The sequence below is a fragment of the Lagenorhynchus albirostris genome, chromosome 13, assembly GCF_949774975.1.
Source record: "Lagenorhynchus albirostris chromosome 13, mLagAlb1.1, whole genome shotgun sequence".
Lineage (NCBI taxonomy): Eukaryota > Metazoa > Chordata > Mammalia > Artiodactyla > Delphinidae > Lagenorhynchus > Lagenorhynchus albirostris.
In genome coordinates this window covers 25,082,279-25,110,195 of record NC_083107.1, presented here as the reverse complement: position 1 = coordinate 25,110,195, position 27,917 = coordinate 25,082,279, and the positions used below count along the sequence as shown (strand labels likewise).

The 27,917-nt window shown below is 40.5% G+C and overlaps 1 protein-coding gene and 1 non-coding gene across 4 annotated transcripts; one reads left to right on the top strand and one right to left on the bottom strand.

Moving 5' to 3' along the window:
• Positions 1-134: 134 nt before the first annotated feature.
• On the top strand, positions 135-27,075 carry POLE4 (DNA polymerase epsilon 4, accessory subunit). 3 transcript variants are annotated; one of them, XM_060168639.1, is made up of 4 exons: positions 135-359; positions 984-1,068; positions 1,740-1,781; positions 26,754-27,075. In XM_060168639.1, exons 1-4 carry the CDS (start codon positions 162-164, stop codon positions 26,765-26,767), a joined length of 339 nt encoding a protein of 112 aa, XP_060024622.1. In that variant the 5' UTR covers positions 135-161; the 3' UTR covers positions 26,768-27,075. The 3 variants fall into 3 exon arrangements, with proteins under 3 accessions (XP_060024622.1, XP_060024621.1, XP_060024623.1); XM_060168638.1 differs by having other exon boundaries at positions 135-371; XM_060168640.1 differs by lacking the exon at positions 1,740-1,781 and having other exon boundaries at positions 135-371.
• LOC132532031 (U6 spliceosomal RNA) lies at positions 3,027-3,129 on the bottom strand. Its single transcript, XR_009544292.1, has one exon. It is a non-coding gene; the product is annotated as a U6 spliceosomal RNA (small nuclear RNA).
• Positions 27,076-27,917: the final 842 nt, after the last annotated feature.

Genomic DNA, 27,917 nt, shown 5'->3' with positions numbered 1-27,917 from the left:
CCAGAGGCGTTGCGAGCGGCAAAAAGTCTGGCGCCCCGCCGCGTGAGGGGCGGAGTCACGCGCCCGTAGGGGGCGTGGCTTCCAGCGCGCGCGAGAAGGGGGCCGGCACCGCTTGCGTGCACACAGTCGGCGGCTGCGCGCGCAGCAGGCTCGGGGCGTGGATGGCGGCTGTGGCGACTGGAAACGGGGCTTTCCAGGAGGAGGAGGGCACCGGTGGGGACGCAGCGGCTCCGCAGCCCCATGCCCCGACGAGTGCGCCCGGGGCTCGTCTCTCGAGGCTGCCTCTGGCGCGAGTGAAGGCCTTGGTGAAGGCGGACCCCGACGTGACGCTCGCAGGACAGGAAGCCATCTTCATTCTGGCACGAGCCGCGGTGCGGCCGGGGCACAATCGGGTGGCGGGGGTGCCTGGCGAGGGGCGGGGCTCGGGGCCTTTCCGAAGGGCGGGGCTTAGCGAGCCTTTGGTCCAGGTTTGGGGAACGCGGGGAGCCAGAAGAGGATGTGGGGCGGGGTGTGCTGAGCACCGGGAGGTGAGAGAGGTTCTGGGGCCGGATTCTGAGGTGTGAGCATAGGAAGGGAGGACGGAAAAAGCGTCGCGTAAAGTGGTTGTACTGGTTTGCTAACATACCTACCTCTTCTTGAGGGCCTGAACACGACTTTAATTTGCATCTCCAGTCTAACACTGAACTTGTAGGAACCTCAAGTAAATGAGTGTGGTGGATCTACAAGTGAGGGAGGGACGGATGTGTCATGGGCGACTGCAGGAGGGGGAAGGGGACTAGACTTTTATGAAGTCCAGGAGAACCTTCAGCTTCCCTGAGAACCTCTCTTTCACCCCTGTCCGTTCCCCCACCGCCAACAGAAGCACACACAAGAATTGTACTAGAATTCATCCATACAACTCTGCTTGGTTGTTTTGTTTTTTCAATTTTGGTTTATTATAACTTTTATTGTTTTTTAAATTTTTTTTCTGCTTTTCTTCACAGGAACTGTTTGTGGAAACCATTGCAAAAGATGCCTACTGTTGTGCTCAACAGGGGAAGAGGAAAACCCTTCAGAGGAGAGATTTGGGTAGAGTGTCACTTTGGTATCTTGGATCTGGGGGCAGACAAGAGAGGGCTGGTTGAGGTTTTCCCTTACACTGTTTAAGATGGCATCACTGTAAGATGAGCGGTGCCACAGGTCTCTTCCTACGATGTTTTCTCTTGGGCTGCCACAGTGCCAGAAAACCCTACCTTTTGAAAATCTGCTTTGGGTGGCTGGAGAGGTGCTGGGACAGAGAACCGAAGGAGTCTAGATGTTGCCAAAGCTACCTAGACCCCTTTGTACCTTCTGCCATATGGTACCAGGCTTGACTGTTTTTTATTCACCTAGAAAGTAGAGGTTTGATTTCTGACTCTACTTTTTAGCTGGTAACCCTAGAACATCTGTAAGCTTTCATATATCATAATCTCGCTTTCCCTTCTGTATAGGCAACACTTCTCTGATGACTTTCAGAGCAAAGATGTTCCCCTCAGTGAGCAGTATTTAACCAGGCTTTTCTTATTTTCTTACTCTCAGAGAGACAGCTGATACGTAAGATTTGGTGGTGGAGTAGATATGGATCTCAAGATAGCAAGGGACAAATTTTATAAATGCCCTAATATGCATAAAGCCTCATGCCCTTCACTGTGGGTTGTGCTTTTGTGAGAGGTTGATGCCCAACCGGAGTTAGTCAGGTGTCCCTTTACCTTGTGTTTCAGATAATGCAATAGAAGCTGTGGATGAATTTGCTTTCCTGGAAGGTGAGTTCTCTATCACGGGGTAATCATTTCCACCTGTCTTTCCCATGCTAACGATCTGACTTCAAAACCTTATAAAACCGATGGCCTGGTTCTTCCTTGTTCATGTAGGAATTATTTTCTCCCCATTTCCTATTAAGATAGGAAAAACAAATTCTAATTCAAATTCCCTTGGGTAGTTAGAACTTCTTCCTGAAAACTGCTTAACCATAAAAAAATGGAAGGGACTATAAAGACCCCAGTGTAGTTAGGTGGATTCAGAAGTTTGATTCTTACTTTGATCTCCATTCTTAGATACAAATCTTACCCCTCATCATAATGCTAGGGATCAGAAATGATTGCCAACATTTAAAGGGTTGCTTCTTGTTCTTTTTTCTTCTTCAGCAGTCTGTGTAAAGTGATTATTTTGCCGCAGTGAGATTCTATTCTGGCCTGTATCTATTTGTTCTTAGGAATTTTAGATTAACTCTTGTATACTAACTAAATCTTGTCATTGAAATAGAAAATATTTGAGATACCTCATTTTAACTAATTTCTCTTAGAGCTCTCTCTCCTACTTAATTCCTAAATCTGATCAGCTTACTATTCCCTACATATATTCTGATTGAAGAGCTTTGCGAAAGCCGTGCACCTTCAGTTAATTCTCACCTTTATCACACCAGGATGTTCTCAACTATCTCCCTGAAGCCTCATTACTTTCAGAAATCTTTTCTTGAATTATTTATTTCACTATTTTTACTCCTTTGTTCTGCATCTGTAATCAACCTAGGCCCCTGGCCCTCTTGATACATTCTTTTAAATGTCTTTTAAGATATATTCCCATGGCTAGCTTTGAGCCTAGATTATTGAGTATTCTCTTAATTTGTAGATCTTTTTTAAATCTCTTTTCTGATTACTCATTTCTCTTAAAAATAACTTGTTAGCTCCCTACCTAAGGCAGACAATTTCTTGTGACTGACATCCTATCAGTTCCTCAATCAAAAATGTTTGGAGCCTAACTCTACCTGTTTGTTTTTTTTTTTTTTTTTTTTTTTTTGCGTTACGCGGGCTTCTCACTGTTGTGGCCTCTCCCATTGCGGAGCACAGGCTCCGGACGCGCAGGCTCAGCGGCCATGGCTCACAGGCCTAGCCGCTCCGCGGCATGTGGGATCTTCCCGGACCGGGGCACGAACCCGCGTTCCCTGCATCGGCAGGCGGACTCGCAATCACTGCGCCACCAGGGAAGCCCCTACCTGTTTATTTTTATTTTTAAATATGGAATACTTAATGAATTTGTGTGTCATCCTTGCACAGGGACCATGCTAACCTTCCCTGTATCGTTACAATTTTAGTAAGTGTACTGCTGAAGTGCACTCCTACCTGTTTATTTTTAATTACCATCTTTTCAAAGAGATGAGTGATGTGATCAAATTTCTATTTAAAGACATAAAACTGCCAACCTCTGGTGCCAGGATGATAAATTGGAGGGTGCTAGGAATAGAAGTGGAGAGAACTTAAAGTTTTCCACTTTAGCCTATACCATGCATAGTGCTTGGCTTGGATTTTTAATAAATGGCCATTTAATGAGTGGTGGATGTGTTCATTTTCATCTTTGGATTCAATAATCTGAGTAGTTGAATCCCTCTGCTCTATTCTACATTAGTAGATCTGAATTTTGGTCATTTTAGCCCCCTTGGATTTAGTCAGTATTATATTATTTTGTACCTGGTAAAATAAATGTTCTTATGTCCTTAGATGTGTATGTTCTAAGTGAAATTTTTTTTCTTTTTAATTGAGTCAGTATATATTCCTGTTTAAAAGTGAAATAGTTACCTAACGACTTATAATGAAATGGCCCTCATCCTTTTATTATTTCTGTTTTTAGCTTTTCAGATAGCTTCTTATGTTTCTGAATAATATGCTTTGTTGTTGATTTATCAACTGTAGATCTTATGTTTTGACTTCCTGCTATGATAAATGAAGGTTTGGCTAACCTATACTACCCTCTCAGTCCCTTCCCTCCTTTCTGATTTTTTGTAGTTTTATCATTATTTTTAGTTCCTTTGTTACCTTTACAATTTATATAACATACTAAAATACGTTTTTTTTCTGTTGGCTCCTCACTTTGTAAGGTATGTGTTCTCTTAGTCCTTCCTTTCCCATTTTTAGCTCACTTGTAGCTCTCACTTTGTGTCAAGGCTGAAAACATACCTCCTTATCATAATTAGCTCTTCCATGCTATATAGGTTGAGTGTAGAAGTTGAAAAACGGTATTGTGAACAGTCTTCCTCTACCCTCTCTGTCCTTTAATCCCTTATATAGGTCCCCTCCCTTCACGTAGCGGTTATTAGTCTCTTGTGTAATCTTCTGGGTATTTTAATGCAAATATGTTTATGTATGTGTATATATATATTCTTTTTTAAGCCTTTCCTTATGAAATGAGTATGGCATAGAATATGTATATCTTTTTTGGATACTGCCAAACATCCTGTATACCTGATTCACATCTCTATCAGCAGTGTATGACAGTTCCCATTGTTCCTCATTCTCACCAACACTTGGTATTATCAGGGTTTGATTTTTGCCAGTCTGGTAGGAACAACATTGATGAGCGTTTTTATCATAAAAGGGTGTAGGATTTTGTTAAATGTTTTTTCTGCGTCTGTTAAGATGGTCATGTGGTTTTTGTCTTTCCTTTTGTTAATGTGGTGTATCACATTGATTGATTTGTGAATATTGAATTATCCTTGCATCCCTGGAATAAATTCTACTTGATCATGTTGTATGATCCTTTTTAAATATATTATTGGATTTGATTTGCTAGTATTTTGTTGAGGGTGTTTGCATTTATATTCATCAGTGATAATTGGCCTGTAATTTTTTTGTTTGTAGTTTCTTTGTCTGGTTTTGGTATCAGGGTAATGGTGGTCTTACTGTAGAACGAATTTGGGAGTGTTTCATCCTCCAGGTTTTTGGAATAGTTTGAGAAGGATAGGTACTAGCTCTTCTTTATATGTTTGGTCGAATTTCTCTGTGAAGCCATCTGGTCCTGGAGTTTTGTTTGCTGGGTGTTTTTTGATTAATAGTTCAGTTTCACTACTGGTGGTCCAGCTGTTCAGATTATCTATTTCTTTCTCATTCAGTCTTGGAATGTTGTCTGTTTCTAGAAATGTATCCATTTCTTCTAGATTGCCCAATTTGTTGGCATATAACTGTTGGTAGTAGTCTCTTATGATTTTTTTGTATCTCTTATTTTGTTTATTTGGATCCTCATTTTTTCTTGATGAGTTGACTGAAGACTTCAATTTTGTTTATCTTTTCAAAAAACCAGCTCTTGGTTTCATTGATCTTTCTATTGTTTTATGTTTCTCTGTTTCATTTTTTTTCTCTCTGATCTTTATTGTTACCTTTGTTCTGCTGACTTTCGGCTTTGTCCTTTTTCTTCTAATTCTTTTAGGTGGTAGGTTACGTTGTTTGAGATTTTTCTCATTTCTCGAGGTAGGCCTCTGTTGCTCCAAACTTTTCTCTTAGAACTGCTTTTGCTGCATCCCATAGATTTTGGAAAGTTGTGTTTCCATTTTTATTTGTCTTGAGGTAGTTTCTGATTTTCTCTTGGATTTCTTCAGTGACCCATTGGTTTTTTAGTAGCATATGTTTAGTCTCCACATGTTTGTATTTTCCCCATTTTTCTTCCTGTGATTGATTTCTGGTTTCGCAGCATTGTGGTGGGAAAAAATGCTTGATATAATTTCTGCCCTCTTAAATTTGTTGAGACTTGTTTAGTTAACTGGCGTGTGATCTGTCCTGGAGAACATTCTTTGTGCATTTGAAAAGAATGTGTATTCTGTTGTTTTTGGGTGGAATATCCTGTAGGTATCTTTTAAGTTAACTGGTCTAATATGTCATTTATGACCACAGTTTCCTTATTGACTTTGTATCTGGATGATCTGTCCATTGATGTAAGTGGGGTGTCAAAATCCCCTACTACTATTGTATTACTCTCAATTTCTCCCTTTATGTCTGTTACTGTTTGCTTTATGTACTAGGTACTCCCATATTAGATGCATATGTTACTGAATGTTACATCCTATCTTTGTATTGATCCCTTTATCATTATATAATGCCCTTCTTTGTCTTTTGTTATAGACTTTGTTTTAAAGGCTATTTTGTCTGAGAGGACTATTGCTACCCCAGCTTGCTTGTTATTTCCATTTGCATGAAATATCTTTTTCCATCCCCACACTTTCAGTCTGTGTATGTCTGAAGCTTTGAGGTGGGTCTCTTGTAAGCAGCATAATAGATAGGTATTGTTTTTTCATCCACCCTATGCTTATGATTGGAGCATTTAGTCCATTGACATTTAAGGTCATTATTGATAGGTGCATACTTACTGCCATTTTGTTCATTGTTTTCTGGTTTTTATAGTTCTTTCCTGTTCTTCTGCTTTTAGTTTCTTCCCTTGTGCTTTGATGATTCTGTTTAGTGTTATGCTTGTGTTCCTTTCTCTCTAGTTTTTGTTTATCTGTTATAGGATTTTGATTTGTGGTTACCATGGGGTTCATATATGTTGACCTATATATAACTACGTGTTTTAAACTGGTAGTCATTTAAGTTCAAACACATTCTAAAAGATGTACATTTTTTCACTCCATTCCCCTATGTTTTATGGTTTTGATGTCATATTTTACATCTTTATGTTTATTCCTTAACTGTTATTATAGTTATAGTTGATTTTACAATTTTTTATCCTTTTTTTTTTTTTTTTTTTGTGGCTGTGCTATGTGGCTTGTGGGATCTTAGTTCTCTGACCAGGGGTTAAACCTGGACCCATGGCAGTGAAAGCGCTGAGTCCTAACCACTGGACCACCAGGGAATTCTCTGGTTTTTGTCTTCTAATCTTCATACTAGCTTATTTCAGAGGTTGATCTACAGCCTTTTAATATATATTTGCCTATACAATTGAGATTTTTCCTTTCCTATAGATTCTTTCTTCCTGTTGTAGCCTTTTATTTTCCACGTAAAGAAGACTCTTTAACATTTCTGCTTTATTTATCTGGATATCTGTTTCCTTCTTCAGGATCAGGAAGTATTCAGCCATAATTTCATCAAATACATTTTTGATCCCTCTCTCTCTCTCTCTTCTTCTGGGACCCCTATAGTTTGAATGTTGGTATGCTTGATGCTGTCCCAGAGGTCCCTTATACTATATTCCTTTTTTAATGTTTTTCTTTTTGCTGTTCTGATTGGGTGATTTCCGTTATTCTATCTTCAGATCATTTTTGCATTCTTCTGTATCACCTAGTCTTCTGTTAATTCCTTCTGGGGTGTTTTTCATTTCAGTTCTGACTAGTTCTTTTGTATACTTTCTAGTTCCTTGTAAAAACTTTCACTGTTCATCTGTTCTTTTCCCTAGTTCAGTTAGCACTCTTGTTTACTAATGCTTTGAACTTTTTATCTGGCAAATTACTTATTTGTTTCATTAGTTGTTTTTTCAGGGTTTTTTCCTTGTTCTTTCATTTTAAAGAAATTCCTTTGTCTTCTCATTTTGCTTAACTTTCTCTGTCTCTGTGAAATTAGGTGAAACAGTTACCCATCCTGGTCTTGAAGGGGTGTGCTTGTGTGGGAGCATCACTATATAGTCTGTGTGTGCTCAGTGGCTTTGATGGGAGAGCTGGATCTGAAGTGAATACAAGTCACATTTTACCCCAGAGTGTGCTGGCAGCTATCACCTTGGTAGAAGGTGGGGCTGGACATGGAGGGGTTGGAGCCAGAGGCAGGTGCGAGCTGGGTCTTCTCCACTCCTCAGTTGCCAACACTGCCCTATCAGGAGTGGTGTCAGGTCCCAAACTGCTGGAGCAGAAACCCTGAGAGTAGGGTCTGAGTTGGTTCTGTTCAATTTGACTGTGTGCTCTTCCCCCCTCCCCACATCAGCACCTTTGCTCTGAGGGGAGCAGTGCTGGAACCAGAGGGTCCGGATTGGGCACCCAGTGGAGGCTGGTGCCTGCACTTGGATGGTCCTGGCACCAGTCAGAGCTACAGACTGCTTGTGATGTGCTGCCCCTGTGAATGCTAGTAATGGGTGCTCTTTCCCTGTTTGGGTGCTGTGCCAAGTTTGAGCCTACTCTGTCCTCCACAGTTGTGCACTTTCCTCTGCAGTGGCAGCCTTTGCCCTAGTGGGGAACGGCTGTGGAGCAAGAGGGGCCAGAGTGGGCATTTGGCGTGGACTGGGGTACGTGCTGGGGTGGTCCCAGCACCAGTCAGAACTCCAGACCACTCCTGATTTGCTGCCCTGTGACCTCCAGTCATGGGTTCCCTTGCTCTATTCAGGTGTTGTGCCAGATCCAAGCCAGCTCCGTCCCTCACAGCTGTGTGCTCTCCTCAGCTGTGGCAGCCTTAGCCCTAGTGTGGAGCTGTGCTGTGGAGTAAGGGGGGCTGGAGGGGGTGCTTGGTGTGGGCTGGGGCACGCACTGGGTGGTCACAGTTTCAGTCTGCTTCCTCTGCCTTGTTTTGGGAGTAAGCAATCGTGTGTGCACCCTTCACGAGTGGAGTCTAGGTTTCTTACAGCCACACTGTCAGTCCCACTGGATTTCAAACCAGCTAAGAGGACTCGTCTTCCTTGTGTTGGACCCCAGAGCTGGGGTGCCCATGTTGTGATTCAAACTGCTCACTACCCAGGGAGAATCTCCAAGCCTGTCCCAACCTGACCACTTCTCTTCCCTTCCTACCTGACTCTGTGTGGATCTTTCTTACAGCTTTGGTTGTACAGGAGTTCTGACAGTCTCCAGGTAGTTTTCAGTGAGAATTCCTCCACATGTGGATGTATTTTTGATGTGTGTGATGTGAATTATTTTAAGGCTTATATTCTTTGTCTTTAAGTGGGGCATTTAATTTAATGTAGTTAATGATATATATGGGTTAGAAGTACCATCTTATTTTGTGCTGTCTTATTTTATTCTTTTCTTTCCATTTTTTACCTTTTTTGAATATAACTTACTCAGTTTTCCCTCTCAATTTGGAAGTTGTATACTCTTTTTTTTTGCTACCCTACCAGTTACTACATGCATCCTTAATTTATCAGAGCCTAGTGTTAGTACCTTTCCCTTTATCCTCAACAAAATGGGATCTTAGAATCCATTAGCTCAATTTACAAGTCCCTCATCCCCCACTTATGTTGGTATTGTCACCTATTTTGTGTTGTCTTTGTCAATCCACATAAGGCTATATTATATTATTGCTATATTATTCAGACAGTGATATATAAATTTATCCATATATTTATCCTGTCTTTGGTCATCTTTCCTTTTTATATTTCTGCTCCTCCGTTTGTGATCATTTCTTTCTTTCTGAAGTAAATCCTAAAGGGTCTGATGGTAGCAAACTCTGCTTTTCTTTTTTGGTATAAAAAAGCCTTTATTTTATTTTTTTTCTCTGCCTGCTCTGGCTCAATGATTTACTTTCTTAATTGAAAGATATTTTGCTGAATATAGAATTCTAGGTGGAATTTTGTTTTAGCACCTTGAAACAATCATTCTTCTCTCTTTTGAAGCAAATTTGTCCCTTTTTTCTGTCTGCTTTGAAGATTTTCTCTTTATTTATTCTGTAGTTTCACTCATTATCTAGGTATAATTTCCTTTTATGGAGTCTGCTTAGGCTTTTTTTTTTTATCTTTATTGGAGTATAATTGCTTTACAATGGTGTGTTAGTTTCTGCTTTATAACAAAGTGAATCAGTTATACATATATATATGTTGCCATATCTCTTCCCTCTTGTGTCTCTCTCCCTCCCACCATCCCTATCCCAACCCTCCAGGCGGTCACAAAGCACCGAGCTGATCTCCCTGTGCTATGCGGCTGCTTCCCACTAGCTATCTACCTTACGTTTGGTAGTGTATATATGTCCATGCCTCTCTCTCACTTTGTCACAGCTTACCCTTCCCCCTCCCCATATCCTCAAGTCCATTCTCTAGTAGGTCTGTGTCTTTATTCCTGTCTTACCCCTAGGTTCTTCATGACCTTTTTTTTTTTTCCTTAGATTCCATATATATGTGTTAGCAAATGGTGTTTGTTTTTCTCTTTCTGACTTCACTCTGTATGACAGACTCTAGGTCTATCCACCTCATTACAAATAGCTCAATTTCGTTTCTTTTTATGGATGAGTAATATTCCATTGTATATATGTGCCACATCTTCTTTATCCATTCTACTGATGATGGGCACTTAGGTTGTTTCCATCTCCGGGCTATTGTAAATAGAGCTGCAATGAACATTTTGGTACGTGACTCTTCTTGAATTATGGTTTTCTCAGGGTATATACCCAGTAGTGGGATTGCTGGGTCATATGGTAGTTCTATTTTTAGTTTTTTGAGGAACCTCCATACTGTTCTCCACAGTGGCTGTATCAATTTACATTCCCACCAACAGTGTAAGAGGGTTCCCTTTTCTCCACACCCTCTCCAGCGTTTATTGTTTCTAGATTTTTTTTTTTTTAACATCTTTATTGGGATATAATTGCTTTACAATGGTGTGTTAGCTTCTGCTTTATAACAAAGCGAATCAGTCATACATAAACATATGTTCCCATATGTCTTCCCTGTTGCGTCTCCCTCCCTCCCACCCTCCCTATCCCACCCCTCCAGGCTGTCACAAAGCACCGAGCCAATATCCCTGTGCCATGCGGCTGCTTCCCACTAGCTATCTACCTTACTACGTTTGTTAGTGTGTATATGCCCATGACTCTCTCTCGCCCTGTCACAGCTCACCCTTCCCCCTCCCCATAACCTCAAGTCCGTTCTCTAGGAGGTCTGCGTCTTTATTCCTGCTTTACCCCTAGGTTCTTCATGACATTTTTTTCCTTAAATTCCATATATATGTGTTAGCATACGGTATTTGTCTTTTTCTTTCTGACTTACTTCACTCTGTATGACAGACTCTAGGTCTATCCACCTCATTACCAATAGCTCAATTTCGTTTCTTTTTATGGCTGAGTAATATTCCATTGTATATATGTGCCACATCTTCTTTATCCATTCATCCGATGACGGGCACTTAGGTTGTTTCCATCTCCGGGCTATTGTAAATAGAGCTGCAATGAACATTTTGGTACATGACTCTTTTTGAATTTTGGTTTTCTCAGGGTATATGCCCAGTAGTGGGATTGCTGGGTCATATGGTAGTTCTATTTGTAGTTTTTTTTTTTTTTTTTTTAAGGATTTAAAATGTTTACTGAATCTAAAGTATGATTCTGTTTTATTGAGGCTCCAGTTATTCCTGTTAGAACACCTTTATAATTTTATAGTGCAAGTCACTGGATAATATTTAACAGAAATTCATGCTGTACTTACATTTCACATAGCATCAGTTTCATTCAGAAAAGAACAACAGGAATGATTACATGAATGTGAGTTAGGGTATTTAGTATGTCTTAGAACTGATAGTATGTATGAACTTATCGATTTTCTATACTAATTTTGTATTCAACTATGATAATTGTCTTATTGTTTCTAGTAAGTTTTTGTTTTTTTGTTTTTTTGTTTTTTTTGCTGCATCCCACAGGTTTTGGGTCGTTGTGTCTCCATTGTCGTTTGTTTCTAGGTATTTTTTTTTTTTTTTTTTTACATCTTTATTGGGGTATAATTGCTTTACAATGGTGTGTTAGTTTCTGCTTTATAACAAAGTGAATCAGTCATACATAAACATATGTTCCCATATGTCTTCCCTGTTGCGTCTCCCTCCCTCCCACCCTCCCCATCCCACCCCTCCAGGCTGTCACAAAGCACCGAGCCAATATCCCTGTGCCATGCGGCTGCTTCCCACTAGCTATCTACCTTACTGCGTTTGTTAGTGTGTATATGCCCATGACTCTCTCTCGCCCTGTCACAGCTCACCCTTCCCCCTCCCCATAACCTCAAGTCCGTTCTCTAAGAGGTCTGCGTCTTTATTCCTGCTTTACCCCTAGGTTTTTCATGACATTTTTTTTTCTTAAATTCCATATATATGTGTTAGCATACGGTATTTGTCTCTCTCTTTCTGACTTACTTCACTCTGTATGACAGACTCTAGGTCTATCCACCTCATTACAAATAGCTCAATTTCGTTTCTTTTTATGGCTGAGTAATATTCCATTGTATATATGTGCCACATCTTCTTTATCCATTCATCCGATGACGGGCACTTAGGTTGTTTCCATCTCCGGGCTATTGTAAATAGAGCTGCAATGAACATTTTGGTACATGTCTCTTTTTGAATTATGGTTTTCTCAGGGTATATGCCCAGTAGTGGGATTGCTGGGTCATATGGTAGTTCTATTTGTAGCTTTTTAAGGAACCTCCATACTGTTCTCCACAGTGGCTGTATCAATTTACATTCCCACCAACAGTGTAAGAGGGTTCCCTTTTCTCCACACCCTCTCCAGCATTTATTGTTTCTAGATTTTTTGATGATGGCCATTCTGACTGGTGTGAGATGATATCTCATTGTAGTTTTGATTTGCATTTCTCTCATGATTAGTGATGTTGAGCATTCTTTCATGTGTTTGTTGGCAGTCTGTATATCTTCTTTGGAGAAATGTCTATTTAGGTCTTCTGCCCATTTTTGGATTGGGTTGTTTGTTTTCTTGTTATTGAGCTGCATGAGCTGCTTATAAATTTTGGAGATTAATCCTTTGTCCGTTGCTTCATTTGCAAATATTTTCTCCCATTCTGAGGGTTGTCTTTTGGTCTTCTTTATGGTTTCCTTTGCTGTGCAAAAGCTTTGAAGTTTCATTAGGTCCCATTTGTTTATTTTTGTTTTTATTCCCATTACTCTAGGAGGTGGGTCAGAAAGGATCTTGCTTTGATTTATGTCATAGAGTGTTCTGCCTATGTTTTCCTCTAAGAGTTTGATAGTTTCTGGCCTTACATTTAGGTCTTTAATCCATTTTGAGCTTATTTTTGTGTATGGTGTTAGGGAGTGATCTAATCTCATACTTTTACATGTACCTGTCCAGTTTTCCCAGCACCACTTATTGAAGAGGCTGTCCTTTCTCCATTGTACATTACTGCCACCTTTATCAAAGATAAGGTGTCCATATGTGCATGGGTTTATCTCTGGGCTTTCTATCCTGTTCCATTGATCTATCTTTCTGTTTTTGTGCCAGTACCATACCGTCTTGATGACTGTAGCTTTGTAGTATAGTCTGAAGTCAGGGAGCCTGATTCCTCCAGTTCCTTCTTTCGTTCTCAAGATTGCTTTGGCTATTCGGGGTCTTTTGTGTTTCCATACAAATTGTGAAATTTTTTGTTCTAGTTCTATGAAAAATGCCAGTGGTAGTTTGATAGGGATTGCATTGAATCTATAGATTGCTTTGGGTAGTAGAGTCATTTTCACAATGTTGATTCTTCCAATCCAAGAACATGGTATATCTCTCCATCTATTTATATCATCTTTAATTTCTTTCATCAGTGTCTTATAATTTTCTGCATACAGGTCTTTTGTCTCCTTAGGTAGGTTTATTCCTAGATATTTTATTCTTTTTGTTGCAATGGTAAATGGGAGTGTTTTCTTGATTTCACTTTCAGATTTTTCATCATTAGTATATAGGAATGCCAGAGATTTCTGTGCATTAATTTTGTATCCTGCCACTTTACCAAATTCATTGATTAGCTCTAGTAGTTTTCTGGTAGCATCTTTAGGGTTCTCTATGTATAGGATCATGTCATCTGCAAACAGTGACAGCTTTACTTCTTCTTTTCCAATTTGGATTCCTTTTATTTCCTTTTCTTCTCTGATCGCTGTGGCTAAAACTTCCAAAACAATGTTGAATAATAGTGGTGAGAGTGGGCAACCTTGTCTTGTTCCTGATCTTAGTGGAAATGCTTTCAGTTTTTCACCATTGAGGATGATGTTTGCTGTGGGCTTGTCATATATGGCCTTTATTATGTTGAGGAAAGTTCCCTCTATGCCTACTTTCTGCAGGGTTTTTATCATAAATGGGTGTTGAATTTTGTCAAAAGCTTTCTCTGCATCTATTGAGATGATCATATGGTTTTTCTCCTTCAGTTTGTTAAAATGGTTTATCACATTGATAGATTTGCGTATATTGAAGAATCCTTGCATTCCTGGAATAAACCCCACTTGATCATGGTGTATGATCCTTTTAATGTGCTGTTGGATTCTGTTTGCTAGTATTTTGTTGAGGATTTTTGCATCTATGTTCATCAGTGATATTGGCCTGTAGTTTTCTTTCTTTGTGACATCCTTGTCTGGTTTTGGTATCAAGGTGATGGTGGCCTCGTAGAAGGAGTTAGGGAGTGGTCCTCCCTCTGCTATATTTTGGAAGAGTTTGAGAAGGATAGGTGTTAGCTCTTCTCTAAATGTTTGATAGAATTCGCCTGTGAAGCCATCTGGTCCTGGGCTTTTCTTTGTTGGAAGATTTTTAATCACAGTTTCAATTTCAGTGCTTGTGATTGGTCTGTTCATATTTTCTATTTCTTCCTGATTCAGTCTTGGCAGGTTGTGCATTTCTAAGAATTTGTCCATTTCTTCCAGATTGTCCATTTTATTGGCATAGAGTTGCTTGTAGTAATCTCTCATGATCTCTTTTATCTCTGCAGTGTCAGTTGTTACCTCTCCTTTTTCATTTCTAATTCTATTGATTTGAGTCTTCTCCCTTTTTTTCTTGATGAGTCTGGCTAGTGGTTTATCTATTTTGTTTATCTTCTCAAAGAACCAGCTTTTAGTTTTATTGATCTTTGCTATTGTTTCCTTCATTTCTTTTTCATTTATTTCTGATCTGATTTTTATGATTTCTTTCCATCTGCTAGGTTTGGGGTTTTTTTGTTCTTCTTTCTCTAATTGCTTGAGGTGCAAGGTTAGGTTGTTTATTCGAGATGTTTCCTGCTTCTTAAGGTGGGCTTGTATTGCTATAAACTTCCCCCTTAGAACTGCTTTTGCTGCATCCCACAGGTTTTGGGTCGTTGTATCTCCATTGTCATTTGTTTCTAGGTATTTTTTGATTTCCTCTTTGATTTCTTCAGTGATCTCTTCATTATTAAGTAGTGTATTGTTTAGCCTCCATGTGTTTGTATTTTTTACAGATCTTTTCCTGTAATTGATATCTAGTCTCATGGCGTTGTGGTCAGAAAAGATACTTGATACAATTTCAATTTTCTTAAATTTACCAAGGCTTGATTTGTGACCTAAGATATGATCTATCCTGGAGAATGTTCCATGAGCACTTGAGAAAAATGTGTATTCTGTTGTTTTTGGATGGAGTGTCCTATAAATATCAATTAAGTCCATCTTGTTTAATGTATCATTTAAAGCTTGTGTTTCCTTATTTATTTTCATTTTGGATGATCTGTCCATGGGTGAAAGTGGGGTGTTTAAGTCCCCTACTATGAATGTGTTACTGTCGATTTCCCCTTTTATGGCTGTTAGTATTTGCCTAATGTATTGAGGTGCTCCTATGTTGGGTGCATAAATATTTACAATTGTTATATCTTCTTCTTGGATCGATCCCTTGATCATTATGTAGTGTCCTTCTTTGTCTCTTCTAATAGTCTTTGTTTTAAAGTCTATTTTGTCTGATATGAGAATTGCTACTCCAGCTTTCTTTTGGTTTCCATTTGCATGAATTACCTTTTTCCATCCCGTTACTTTCAGTCTGTATGTGCCTCTAGGTCTGAAGTGGGTCTCTTGTAGACAGCAAATATATGGGTCTTGTTTTTGTATCCATTCAGCCAATCTGTGTCTTTTGGTGGGAGCATTTAGTCCATTTACATTTAAGGTAATTATCGATATGTGTGTTCCTATTCCCATTTTCTTAATTGTTTTGGGTTCATTATTGTAGGTCCTTTCCTTCTTTTGTGTTTCTTGCCTAGAGAAGTTCCTTTAGCAGTTGTTGTAGAGCTGGTTTGGTGGTGCTGAACTCTCTCAGCTTTTGCTTGTCTGTAAAGGTTTTATTTTCTCCATCAAATCTGAATGAGATCCTTGCTGGGTAAAGTAATCTTGGTTGCAGGTTTTTCTCCTTCAACACTTTCAGTATGTCCTGCCACTCCCTTCTGGCTTGCAGAGTTTCTGCTGAAAGATCAGCTGTTAACCTTATGGGGATTCCCTTGTGTGTTATTTGTTGTTTTTCCCTTGCTGCTTTTAATATGTTTTCTTTGTATTTAATTTTTGACAGTTTGATTAATATGTGTCTTGGCGTATTTCTCCTTGGATTTATCCTGTATGGGACTCTCTGTGCTTCCTGGACTTGATTAACTATTTCTTTTCCCATATTAGGGAAGTTTTCAACTATAATCTCTTCAAATATGTTCTCAGTCCCTTTCTTTTTCTCTTCTTCTTCTGGAACCCCTATAATTCGAATGTTGGTGCGTTTAATGTTGTCCCAGAGGTCTCTGAGACTGTCCTCAGTTCTTTTCATTCTTTTTTCTTTTTTCTGCTCTGCAGTAGTTATTTCCACTATTTTATCTTCCAGGTCACTTATCCTTTCTTCTGCCTCAGTTATTCTGCTATTGATCCCATCTAGAGTATTTTTAATTTCATTTATTGTGTTGTTCATCATTGCTTGTTTCATCTTTAGTTCTTCTAGGTCCTTGTTAACTGATTCTTGCAATTTGTCCATTCTATTGTCCATTCTATCTCCAAGATTTCGGATCAACCTTACTATCATTATTCTGAATTCTTTTTCAGGTAGACTGCCTATTTCCTCTTCATTTGTTAGGTCTGGTGGGTTTTTATCTTGCTCCTTCATCTGCTGTGTGTTTTTCTGTCTTTTCATTTTGCTTATCTTACTGTGTTTGGGGTCTCCTTTTTTGCAGGCTGAAGGTTCGTAGTTCCTGTTGTTTTTTGTGTCTGTCCCCAGTGGCTAAGGTTGGTTCAGTGGGTTGTGTAGGCTCCTGGTGGAGGGGACTAGTGCCTGTGTTCTGGTGTATGAGGCTGGATCTTGTCTTTCTGGTGGGCAGGTCCGCGTCTGGTGGTGTGTTTTGGGGTGTCTGTAGACTTACTATGATTTTGGGCAGCCTCTCTGCTAATGGGTGGGGTTGTGTTCCTGTCTTGGTAGTTGTTTGGCATAGGATGTCTAGCACTGTAGCTTGCTGGTCATTGAGTGAAGCTGGGTGCTGGCGTTGAGATGGAGATCTCTCGGAGATTTTTGCTGTTTGATATTATGTGCAGCTGGGAGGCCTCTTGTGGACCAGTGTCCTGAAGTTGGCTCTCCCACCTCAGAGGCACAGCACTGACTCCTGGCTGCAGCACCAAGAGCCTTTCATCCACAGGGCTCCTTAATTTGGGATGATTCGTTGTCTATTCAGGTATTCCACAGATGCAGGGTATATCAAGTTGATTGTGGAGCTTTAATCCGCTGCTTCTGAGGCTGCTGGGAGAGATTTCCCTTTCTCTTCTTTGTTCTGACAGTTCCCAGGGGCTCAGCTTTGGATTTGGCCCCGCCTGTGCGTGTAGGTCGCCGGAGGGCGTCTGTTCTTTGCTCAGACAGGACGGGGTTAAAGGAGCCGCTGATTCGGAGGCTCTGGCTCGCCCAGGCCGGGGGGTAGGGAGGGTCACGGAGTGCGGGGCGGGCCTGCAGCGGCAGAGGCCGGCGTGACGCTGCAGGCTGAGGGCGCCGTGCGCTCTCCCGGGGGAGCCGTCCCTGGATCCCGGGACCCTGGCAGTGGCGGGCTGCACAGGCTCCCCGGAAGGGCGTGTGGCTAGTGACCTGTGCTCGCACACAGGCCTCCTGACGGCGGCAGCAGCGGCCTCAGCGTCCCATGTCCGTCTCTGGGCTCCGCAATCTTAGCCGCGGCTCGCGCCCGTCCCTGGAGCCCTCTCAAGCAGCGCTCTTAATCCCCTCTCCTCGTGCACCAGGAAACAAAGAGGGACGTAAAAGTCTCTTGCCTCTTCGGCAGGTCCAGACCCCTCCCCGGACTCTCTCCCGGCCAGCCGCGGCGCACCAACGCCCTGCAGGCTGTGTTCACGCCGCCAACCTCAGTCCTCTCCCGGCGCTCCGACAAAAGCCGGAGCCTCAGCTCCCAGTCCCGCCCGCCCCGGCGGGCGAGCAGACAAGCCTCTCGGCTGGTGAGTGCCGGTCGGCCCGATCCTCTGCGCTGGAATCTGTCCGCTTTGCCCTCCGCACCCCTGTTGCTGTGTTCTCCTCCGCGGCTCCCAAGCTCCCCCACTCCGCCTCCCGAAGTCTCCACCCGCGAAGGGGCTTCCTAGTGTGTGGACACTTTTCCTCCTTCACAGCTCTCTCCCGCTGGTGCAGGACCCGTCCCTATCCTTTTGTCTCTGTTTAGTTTTTTCTTTTGCCCTAACCAGGTACGTGGGGGGTTCCTTGCCTTTTGGGAGGTCTGAGGTCTTCTGCCAGCGTTCAGTAGGTGCTCCGTAGGAGTTGTTCCACGCGTAGATGTACTTCTGGTGTATCTGTGGAGAGGAAGGTGATCTCCGCGTCTTACTCTTCCGCCATCTTCCCGGAAGTCTCTATTTGTAGTTTTTTAAGGAACCTCCATACTGTTCTCCATAGTGGCTGAACCAATTCACATTCCCACCAGCAGTGCAAGAGTGTTCCCTTTTCTCCACACCCTCTCCAGCATTTATTGTTTCTAGATTTTTTGATGATGGCCATTCTGACTGGTGTGAGATGATATCTCATTGTAGTTTTGATTTGCATTTCTCTAATGATTAATGATGTTGAGCATTCTTTCATGTGTTTGTTGGCAGTCTGTATATCTTCTTTGGAGAAATGTCTATTTAGGTCTTCTGCCCATTTTTGGATTGAGTTGTTTGTTTTTTTGTTATTGAGCTGCTTATAAATTTTGGAGATTAATCCATTGTCAGTTGCTTCATTTGCAAATATTTTCTCCCATTCTGAGGGTTGTCTTTTGGTCTTGTTTATGGTTTCCTTTGCTGTGCAAAAGCTTTGAAGTTTCATTAGGTCCCATTTGTTTATTTTTGTTTTTATTTCCATTTCTCTAGGAGGTGGGTCAAAAAGGATCTTGCTGTGATTTATGTCATAGAGTATTCTGCCTATGTTTTTCTCTAAGAGTTTGTTAGTTTCTGACCTTACATTTAGGTCTTTAATCCATTTTGAGCTTATTTTTCTATACGGTGTTAGGGAGTGATCTAATCTCATACTTTTACATGTAGCTGTCCAGTTTTCCCAGCTGTCCAGTTTTCCCAGCACAACTTGTTGAAGAGGCTGTCCTTTCTCCACTGTACATTCCTGACTCCTTTAACAAAGATAAGGTGACCATACGTGCGTGGGTTTATCTCTGGGCTTTCTATCCTGTTCCATTGATTTATCTTTCTGTTTTTGTGCCAGTACCATACTATCTTGATTACTGTAACTTTGTAGTATAGTCTGAGGACAGGGAGCCTGATTCCTCCAGCTCCGTTTTTCGTTCTCAAGATTGCTTTGGCTATTCGGGGTCTTTTGTGTTTCCATACAAATTGTGAAATTTTTTGTTCTAGTTCTGTGAAAATACCAGTGATAGTTTGATAGGGATTGCATTGAATCTGTAGATTGCTTTGGGTAGTAGAGTCATTTTCACAATGTTGATTCTTCCAATCCACGAACATGGTATATCTCTCCGTCTATTTTTATCTTTAATTTCTTTCATCAGTGTCTTATAATTTTCTGCATACAGGTCTTTTGTCTCCTTAACTAGGTTTATCCTAGATATTTTATCCTTTTTGTTGCAATGGTAAATGGGAGTGTTTTCTTGATTTCACTTTCAAATTATTCATTCTTAGTGTATAGGAATGCCAGAGATTTCTGTGCATTAATTTTTTATTCTGCTACTTTACCAAATTCATTGATTAGCTCTAGTAGTTTTCTGGTAGCATCTTAGGATTCTCCATGTATAGTATGTCATCTGAAAACAGTGACATCTTTACTTCTTCTTTTCTGATTTGAATTCATTTTATTTCCTTTTCTTCTCTGATTGCTGTGGCTAAAACTTCCAAAACTATGTTGAATAAGAGTGGTGAGAGTGGGCAACCTTGTCTTGCTCCTGATCTTAGTGGAAATGCTTTCAGTTTTTCACCATTGAGGACAGTGTTGGCTGTGGGTTTGTCATATATGGCCTTTATTATGTTGAGGAAAGTTCCCTCTATGCGTACTTTCTGCAGGGTTTAAATCATAAATGGGTGTTGAAATTTGTCAAAAGCTTTCTCTGCATCTATTGAGATGATCATATGTTGTTTCTCCTTCAGTTTGTTAATATGGTGTGTCACGTTGATTGATTTGCATATATTGAAGAATCCTTGCATTCCTGGAATAAACCCCACTTGATCATGGTGTATGATCCTTTTAATGTGCTGTTGGATTCTGTTTGCTAGTGTTTTGTTGAGGATTTTTGCATCTATGTTCATCAGTGATATTAGCCTGTAGTTTTCTTTCTTTGTGACATCCTTGTCTGGTTTTGGTATCAGGGTGATGGTGGCCTCGTAGAATGAGTTTGTGAGTGCCCTCTGGTATGTTTTGGAAGAGTTTGAGAAGGATAGGTGTTAGCTCTTCTCTAAATATTTGATAGAATTTGCCTGTGAAGCCATTTGGTCCTGGGCTTTTGTTTGTTGGAAGATTTTTAATCACAGTTTCAATTTCAGTGCTTGTGATTGGTCTGTTCATATTTTCTATTTCTTCCTGATTCTGACTTGGCAGGTTGTGCATTTCTAAGAATTTGTCCATTTCTTCCAGATTGTCCATTTTATTGGCATAGAGTTGCTTGTAGTAATCTCTCATGATCTTTTGTATTTCTGCAGTGTCAGTTGTTACTTCTCCTTTTTCATTTCTAATTCTATTGATTTGAGTCTTCTCCCTTTTTTTCTTGATGAGTCTGACTAATGGTTTATCAATTTTGTTTATCTTCTCAAAGAACCAGCTTTTAATTTTATTGATATTTGCTCTCATTTCCTTCATTTCTTTTTCATTTATTTCTGATCTGATTTTTATGATTTCTTTCCTTCTGATAACTTTGTGTTTTTTTTGTTCTTCTTTTCTCTAATTGCTTTAGGTGCAAGGTTATATTGTTTATTCGAGATGTTTCCTGTTTCTTAAGGTAGGATTGTATTGCTATAAACTTCCCTCTTAGAACTGCTTTTGCGGCATCCCATAGATTTTGGGTTGTTATGTCTCCATTGTCATTTGTTTCTGGGTATTTTTTGATTTCCTATTCGATGTCTTCAGTGATCACTTCGTTATTAAGTAGTGTATTGTTTAGCCTCCATGTGTTTGTATTTTTTACAGATCTTTTCCTGTAATTGATATCTAGTCTCATAACGTTGTGGTCGGAAAAGATACTTGAAACAATTTCAGTTTTCTTAAATTTACCAAGGCTTGACTTGTGACCCAAGATATGATCTATCCTGGAGAATGTTCCATGAGCACTTGAGAAAAATGTGTATTCTATTGTTTTTGGATGGAATGTCCTATAAATATCAATTAAGTCCATCTTGTTTAATGTATCATTTAAAGCTTGTGTTTCCTTATTTATTTTCATTTTGGATGATCTGTCTGTTGGTGAAAGTGGGGTTTTAATATCCCCTACTATGAATGTGTTACTGTCGATTTCCCCTTTTATGGCTGTTAGTATTTGCCTTATGTATTGAGGTGCTCCTATGTTGGGGCATAAATATTTACAATTGTTATATCTTCTTCTTGGATTGATTCCTTGATCATTATATAGTGTTCTTCTTTGTCTCTTTTGATAGTCTTTATTTTAAAGTCTATTTTGTCTGGTATGAGAATTGCTACTCCAGCTTTCTTTTGGTTTTCATTAGCGTGAAATATATTTTTCCATCCCCTTACTTTCAGTCTGTATGTGTTTCTAGGTCTGAAGTGGGTCTCTTGTAGACAGCAAATATATGGGTCTTGTTTTTGTATCCATTCAGCCAATCTGTGTCTTTGGTGGGAGCATTTAATCCATTTACATTTAAGGTAATTATCGATATGTATGTTCCTATTCCCATTTGCTTAATTGTTTTGGGTTCGTCATTGTAGGTCTTTTCCTTCTCTTGTGTTTCTTGCCTAGAAAAGTTCCTTTAGCATTTGTTGTAAAGCTGGTTTGGTGGTGCTGAACTCTCTCAGGTTTTGCTTGTCTGTAAAGTTTTTAATTTCTCCATCAAATCTGCATGAGATCTTTGCTGGGTAGAGTAATCTTGGTTGCAGGTTTTTCTCCTTCATCACTTTAAATATGTCCTGCCAGTCCCTTCTGGCTTGCAGAGTTTCTGCTGAAAGATCAACTGTTAACCTTATTGGGATTCCCTTGTGTGTTATTTGTTGTTTTTCCCTTGCTGCTTTGAATATGTTTTCTTTGTATTTAATTTTTGACAGTTTGATTAATATGTGTCTTGGTGTATTTCTCCTTGGATTTATCCTGTATGGGACTCTCTTGCTTTCTGGACTTGATTAACTATTTCCTTTCCCATATTAGGGAAGTTGTCAACAGTAATCTCTTGAAATATTTTCTCAGTCCTTTTCTTTTTCTCTTCTTCTTCTGGAACCCCTATAATTCGAATGTTGGTGTGTTTAATGTTGTCCCAGAGGTCTCTGAGTCTGTCCTCAGTTCTTTTCATTCTTTTTTCTTTATTCTGCTCTGCAGTAGTTATTTCCACTATTTTATCTTCCAGGTCACTTATCCGTTCTTCTGCCTCAGTTATTCTGCTATTGATCCCATCTAGAGTATTTTTAATTTCATTTATTGTGTTGTTCATCATTGTTGGTTTCATCTTTAGTTCTTCTAGGTCCTTGTTAAATGTTTCTTGCATTTTGTCCATTCTGTTTCCAAGATTCTGGATCATCTTTACTATCATTATTCTGAATTCTTTTTCAGGTAGACTGCCTATTTCCTCTTCATTTTTTAGGCCTTGTGGGTTTTTATCCTGCTCCTCTATGTGCTGTGTGTTTTTCTGTCTTCTCATTTTGTTTATCTTACTGTGTTTGGGGTCTCCTTTTTGCAGGCTGCAGGTTCGTAGTCCCCGTTGTGTTTGGTATCTGTCCCCAGTGGTTAAGGTTGGTTTAGTGGGTTGTGAAGGCTTCCTGGTGGAGGGGACTAGTGCCTGTGTTCTGGTGATGAGGCTGGATCTTGTCTTTCTGGTGGGCAGGTCCACGTCTGGTGGTGCGTTTTGTGATGTCTGTGGACTTATTATGATTTTAGGCAGCCTCTCTGCTAATGGGTGGGGTTGTGTTCCTGTTTTGCTGGTTGTTTGGCATAGGGTGTCCAGCACTGTAGCTTGCTGGTTTTTGAGTGAAGCTGGGTGCTGGTGTTGAGATGGAGATCTCTGGGAGATTTTCGCCGTTCGTTATTATGTGGAGCTGGGAGGTCTGTTGTGGACCAGTGTCCTGAAGGTGGCTCTCCCACCTCAGAGGCACAGCACTGACTCCTGGTTGCAGCACCAAGAGCCTTTCATCCAAATGGCTCAGAATAAAAGGGAGAAAAAGTAGAAAGAAAGAATTAGTAGAAGTAGAAAGAAAGAAAGAGAGAAAGAGAGAAAGAAGGAAAGAAAGAAAGAAAGAAGGGAGGGAGGGAGGGAGGAAGGAAGGAAGGAGGGAAGGAAGGAAAAAAGAAAGAAAGAAGATAAAGTAAAATAAAATAAGATAAAATATAATAAAGTTATTAAAATAAAAAAATAATTATTAAGGAAAAAAATTTAAAAATAAACAAACAAAAACAACAGACGGATAGAACCCTAAGGCAAATGGTGGAAGCAAAACTATACAGACAAAATCTCACACAGAAGCATACACATACACATTCACAAAAAGAGGAAAAGGGGAAAAAATCATAAATCTTGCTCTCAAAGCCCACCTCCTCAATTTGGTTATGATTCATTGTCTATTCATGTATTCCACAGATGCAGGGTACATCAAGTTGATTGTGGAGCTCTAATCCGCTGCTTCTGAGGCTGCTGGGAGAGATTTCCCTTTCTCTTCTTTGTTCTCACAGCTCCCAGGGGCTCAGCTTTGGATTTGGCCCCGCCTCTGCGTGTAGGTCACCGAAGGGCATCTATTCTTCGCTCAGACAGGACGGGGTTAAAGGAGCCGCTGAATCGGGGGCTCTGGCTCACTCAGGCTGGGGGGAGGGAGGGGAATGGAATGTGGGGCGAGCCTGCAGCGGCAGAGGTCGGTGTGACGTTGCACCAGCCTGAGGTGCGCCGTGCGTTCTCCCGGGGGAGTTGTCCCTGCATCCCGGGACCCTGGCAGTGGTGGGCTGCACAGGCTCCCCGGAAGGGGGTTGTGGATAATAACCTGTGCTCACACACAGGCTTCTTGGTGGCGGCAGCAACTACTTAGGCTTTTTAAATCTATGGATTGATGTCTTTCATCTGTCCTGGAGAAGTCTCTTTGTCTCTCCTTTCTCTTTTTCTTTCTCCTTTCTCTCTGGGATTCACATTAAATGTATGCTAAAAGTCAACCATCATTTTGCCACTCCATGATGTATTATATGTAATTTTTCTGACCTTCCATTTTATTAATTCTCTGTTCAGTAGTCTTGTCTCCTTTAAACTTTCCTGTTGATTTATTAGTTTCAGTTCTTGTTTTTGTATTTTTCATTTTCTGTGAATTCCATTTAGTTATTTTTCAAATATATTTTGTCAGTTTGTGTTTGCTGCAGATGTTTTGAAACTTGTCTTTTATATCACTAAATGTAGTATGTACAATTGTTTATAGTCTGTGTCCAATCTAATATCCAAAACCTTTTAAGCCTGGCTTATTTATTTACTTTTCTGTCTATTGTTTCTGTTGGTACTGTCTCATGGTTTTTCTATTTGCTTAGTTATCTTAGTGTGTATATATATATATAGTTGTGGTACGCGGGCTTCTCACTGTTGTGGCCTCTCCTGTTGCGGAGCACAGGCTCTAGACGCACAGGCTCAGTGGCCATGGCTCACGCGCCTAGCCGCTCCGTGGCATATGGGATCTCCCGGACTGGGGCACGAACCTGTGTCCCCTGCATTGGCAGGCGGACTCTCAACCACTGCGCCACCAGGGAAGCCCTATCTTGGTATATTTGTCATTGTATTAATATTTGAAAAAATAATTTGTTGGATAATTATTTGAGGCCAGTATAATGAGACCTTTCTTCAAAGATTTTCATTTGCTTCTGCAAGACACCTAGGGGCATGTATCAGTGCGGAACCTCCTTTTTGAATCTAAGACTTGAGGATTCCTTGATCACTGTGGTGATATCAACTGTGATGGCAGGTCTGTGAGGGGACTGATTTAATTCTAGTTCAGCCTTACTCTGAGGGTGTAGCCTTTTGGGAATCCAGCTTTTAGAAAGGGGGAAATTATCAAACCTTTCCACTTGGGCACATTCTCAGATTTGACCCTTCATTTGCTTAGCCAAAATCGCAAACGTTTTTCAGCTCTCTTTTGGATTGGCAGATTCCCCTGAGGTAAAAGCAGTTTTGTTTTTGCCTTCTCTAGATTTTGGGTTTGCCTTTTCTTGAGGCCTATTTAATGCCTGAAGGATTTTCTTTTTAAAAATAGTTTAATCAGTTCTATCAGTTGGTATCAGCAGAAATTTGACATTATCAAAAGCAGAGGCTATTAAAAAAATTTTGAGGTTTTTTTTGCTTTGTTCTTTTCTTATGTGTTCTTTTCCCTGAATTATTCTTTCAAATCTTTCCTTTTACTGGATAGGCTTTCTTCAGATGCCTTGTAATTTTTATTCTATTTTAGAATGAGGGAGTAAGAAAGCTCTTTGGAACCTGTGTATGTATGTGTATGGAGGGTGGTTATTGCCTTGCAGTTTTACTTTAGTGTGGGTAGCGGGTGGGACCAGATGTTATGTTGGGGGCCTCCAAAGGCCAGAATTGCAGAAAACTTGACTGTGGGAAGCTGGAATTTTCAGAAGCCGCTTCTTCTCCAGATAATTCATTTAGTTCTTTAGAAGAGAGCCCGCTGATTTTTTTCAAGTTAGATTTAGTTTAAATGCTTGTTTTCTGGTAGTGCTGCACACTTGGGAGGGTTGTGAGGAGATGTGGTCAACTGTTTCTCATATAGACCCTCGAGTCATTACCCATGTTAGCCTTGCATCTCTTTCTGTCATTTTTGGTGTCAGTCTAGATCCTCCCCATGAGTTTTCTAGTTAGATGGGTTCCCACCTCTGCTGCACCCCCCTCTGTTTATTGTAGGCTTATTTTCCTCAGCCCTATTTATAAACACACTTCAGTCAGATTTCTGTCAGTCAGGTTTTTGTTTCAACCAAATCTCTTTGTTGTAGATTTATATACCTGTTAAAAGATTTTTTTCCTTTCACGTGGAATCTTGCATGGGAGGGCATACAAACTTGAGGGTCCAGTTTCCCTTCTTTTTTTAAAGTTTAAAAAAAAATTTTATTTTTGGCTGCATTGGGTCTTCATTGCTTCGTGCAGGCTTTCTCTAGTTGCGGCGAGTGGAGGCTACTCTTTGTTGCGGTGCGCAGGCTTCTCATGGTGGTGGCTTGTCTTGTTGCGGAGCACGGGATCTGGCATGTGGGCTTCAGTAGTTGCAGCATATGGGCTCAGTAGTTGTGGCTCGCAGGTTCTAGAGTGCAGGCTTAGTAGTTGTGGCACACGGGCTTATTTGCTCCATGGCATGTGGGATCTTCCCAGACCAGGTATCGAACCCATGTCCTCTACAATGGCAGGAGGATTCTTAACCACTGTGCCACCAGGGAAGTCCCCAGTTTCCCATCTTGACTTGGAACTTTTTCAAAGATTATACACTCTGCTTAGAAAACTTATTTATTTTGTATCACTCACCCCTTGTTGTAGTCTCCACAGATGCTCATTAACCAACACAATTTCTTAGCCCTTTTCCCACCTCTAAATTGAACTCTCCAGACCCAACTGCCCAGCCTCTGTAATGACATGTTCTTCCCCAAGGATCTTTTGGATGGATATTCCTCAAAATGAGTATTTTGGTCTTAGAAGAAATGCCAGTACCAAAGCAGCTGCCACTTAACTTCGCCCAGTTTGCTACATTCATCCAGCTCTTGAGGCACCTTGCTTTCAACATTGCTCTTTGTGTTTTTAGGTACTTTGGATTGATTGCTGAGCCTGGGCAGTTTTGTGAGCCTGTACCTGCATCCTTCAGCTAGGCCCTCTGCAGGTCTCAGCTTTGAAGAAGAGTCTTTGGAATACTGGACTTACACACTTTTCCTGTTCTGCCTTCACCTAAGCCTGGATAAGCAGAGATCTCACCTGTTAGCTTTTCTTTATAAGGTCTTCCACTACTTGTGTCTTCCATTTCTGGCCTGGATGCAGCTGCTGCTGCTTGTGGTAGAGATATCAAAAATGATTTTGTAGGTTGCTTAATAAATGATAAGGACCAAATAAAAGTCTCTGATCAACCTCAACCTAGTGTGTTTTATCATCTTGCCTTTGTTCTTGCGTCATGACTGGAGAGCCACCATGCCTAGCCACAGATTTTTCTGATCTTCCCTGCTAGCCATTGTAAACCCCAGTCTTTCATTTATTTGTTCATTTTTTTAGCACATCAGCAGAGTGTGGCTCCAGAATTTATAGGATGTCACTTAAGGTCTTCAGAGGTCAAATAAATGTGATCCTAGATTTAAAACCAGTTAAAATATTTCAGTAGCTTTATTGAGAGATAATTCACCTACCATACAATTTACCCATTTAAAGTGTACATTTCAGTAGTTTTTAATATATTCACAGATATGTAAAACTGTTGCTATAGTCAATTTTGGAGCATTGTTAAGGGAATTATATAATAGGTGGTATTTTGTGTCTGCCTTCTTTCACTTAAGATAATGTTTTGTAAGGTTTATCTATGTTATAGCATGTGTCAGTACCCATTCCTTTATTTTTAAAATTGTAAAATATACATAACATAAAATGTATCATTTTAACCACTTTTAAGTGTACAGTTCTGTGGCATTTATTCCCATTGTTATCACCATCATCCATCTCCAGAATATTTTTCATCTTCCCACACTGAAACTGAACCCATTAGAAAATAATTCCCCATTCTTCCCTTCCCCAGGCCCTAGTTAAATCTTGTTTTTTGAGAAGTTGTGGGTGACATAGGAGGAAGGAGGCAGAGTACTTAGAAAGTAGTGGTTAAGGAAAGCAGTAGGAAGCCTTGGACAGTGGGACTTAAATATTTTTGGATCATGAATAGGAGGTATAAAGTCTATAAATCTCCCTAGAAGGATGTGCAGATGCTCAATCTTGT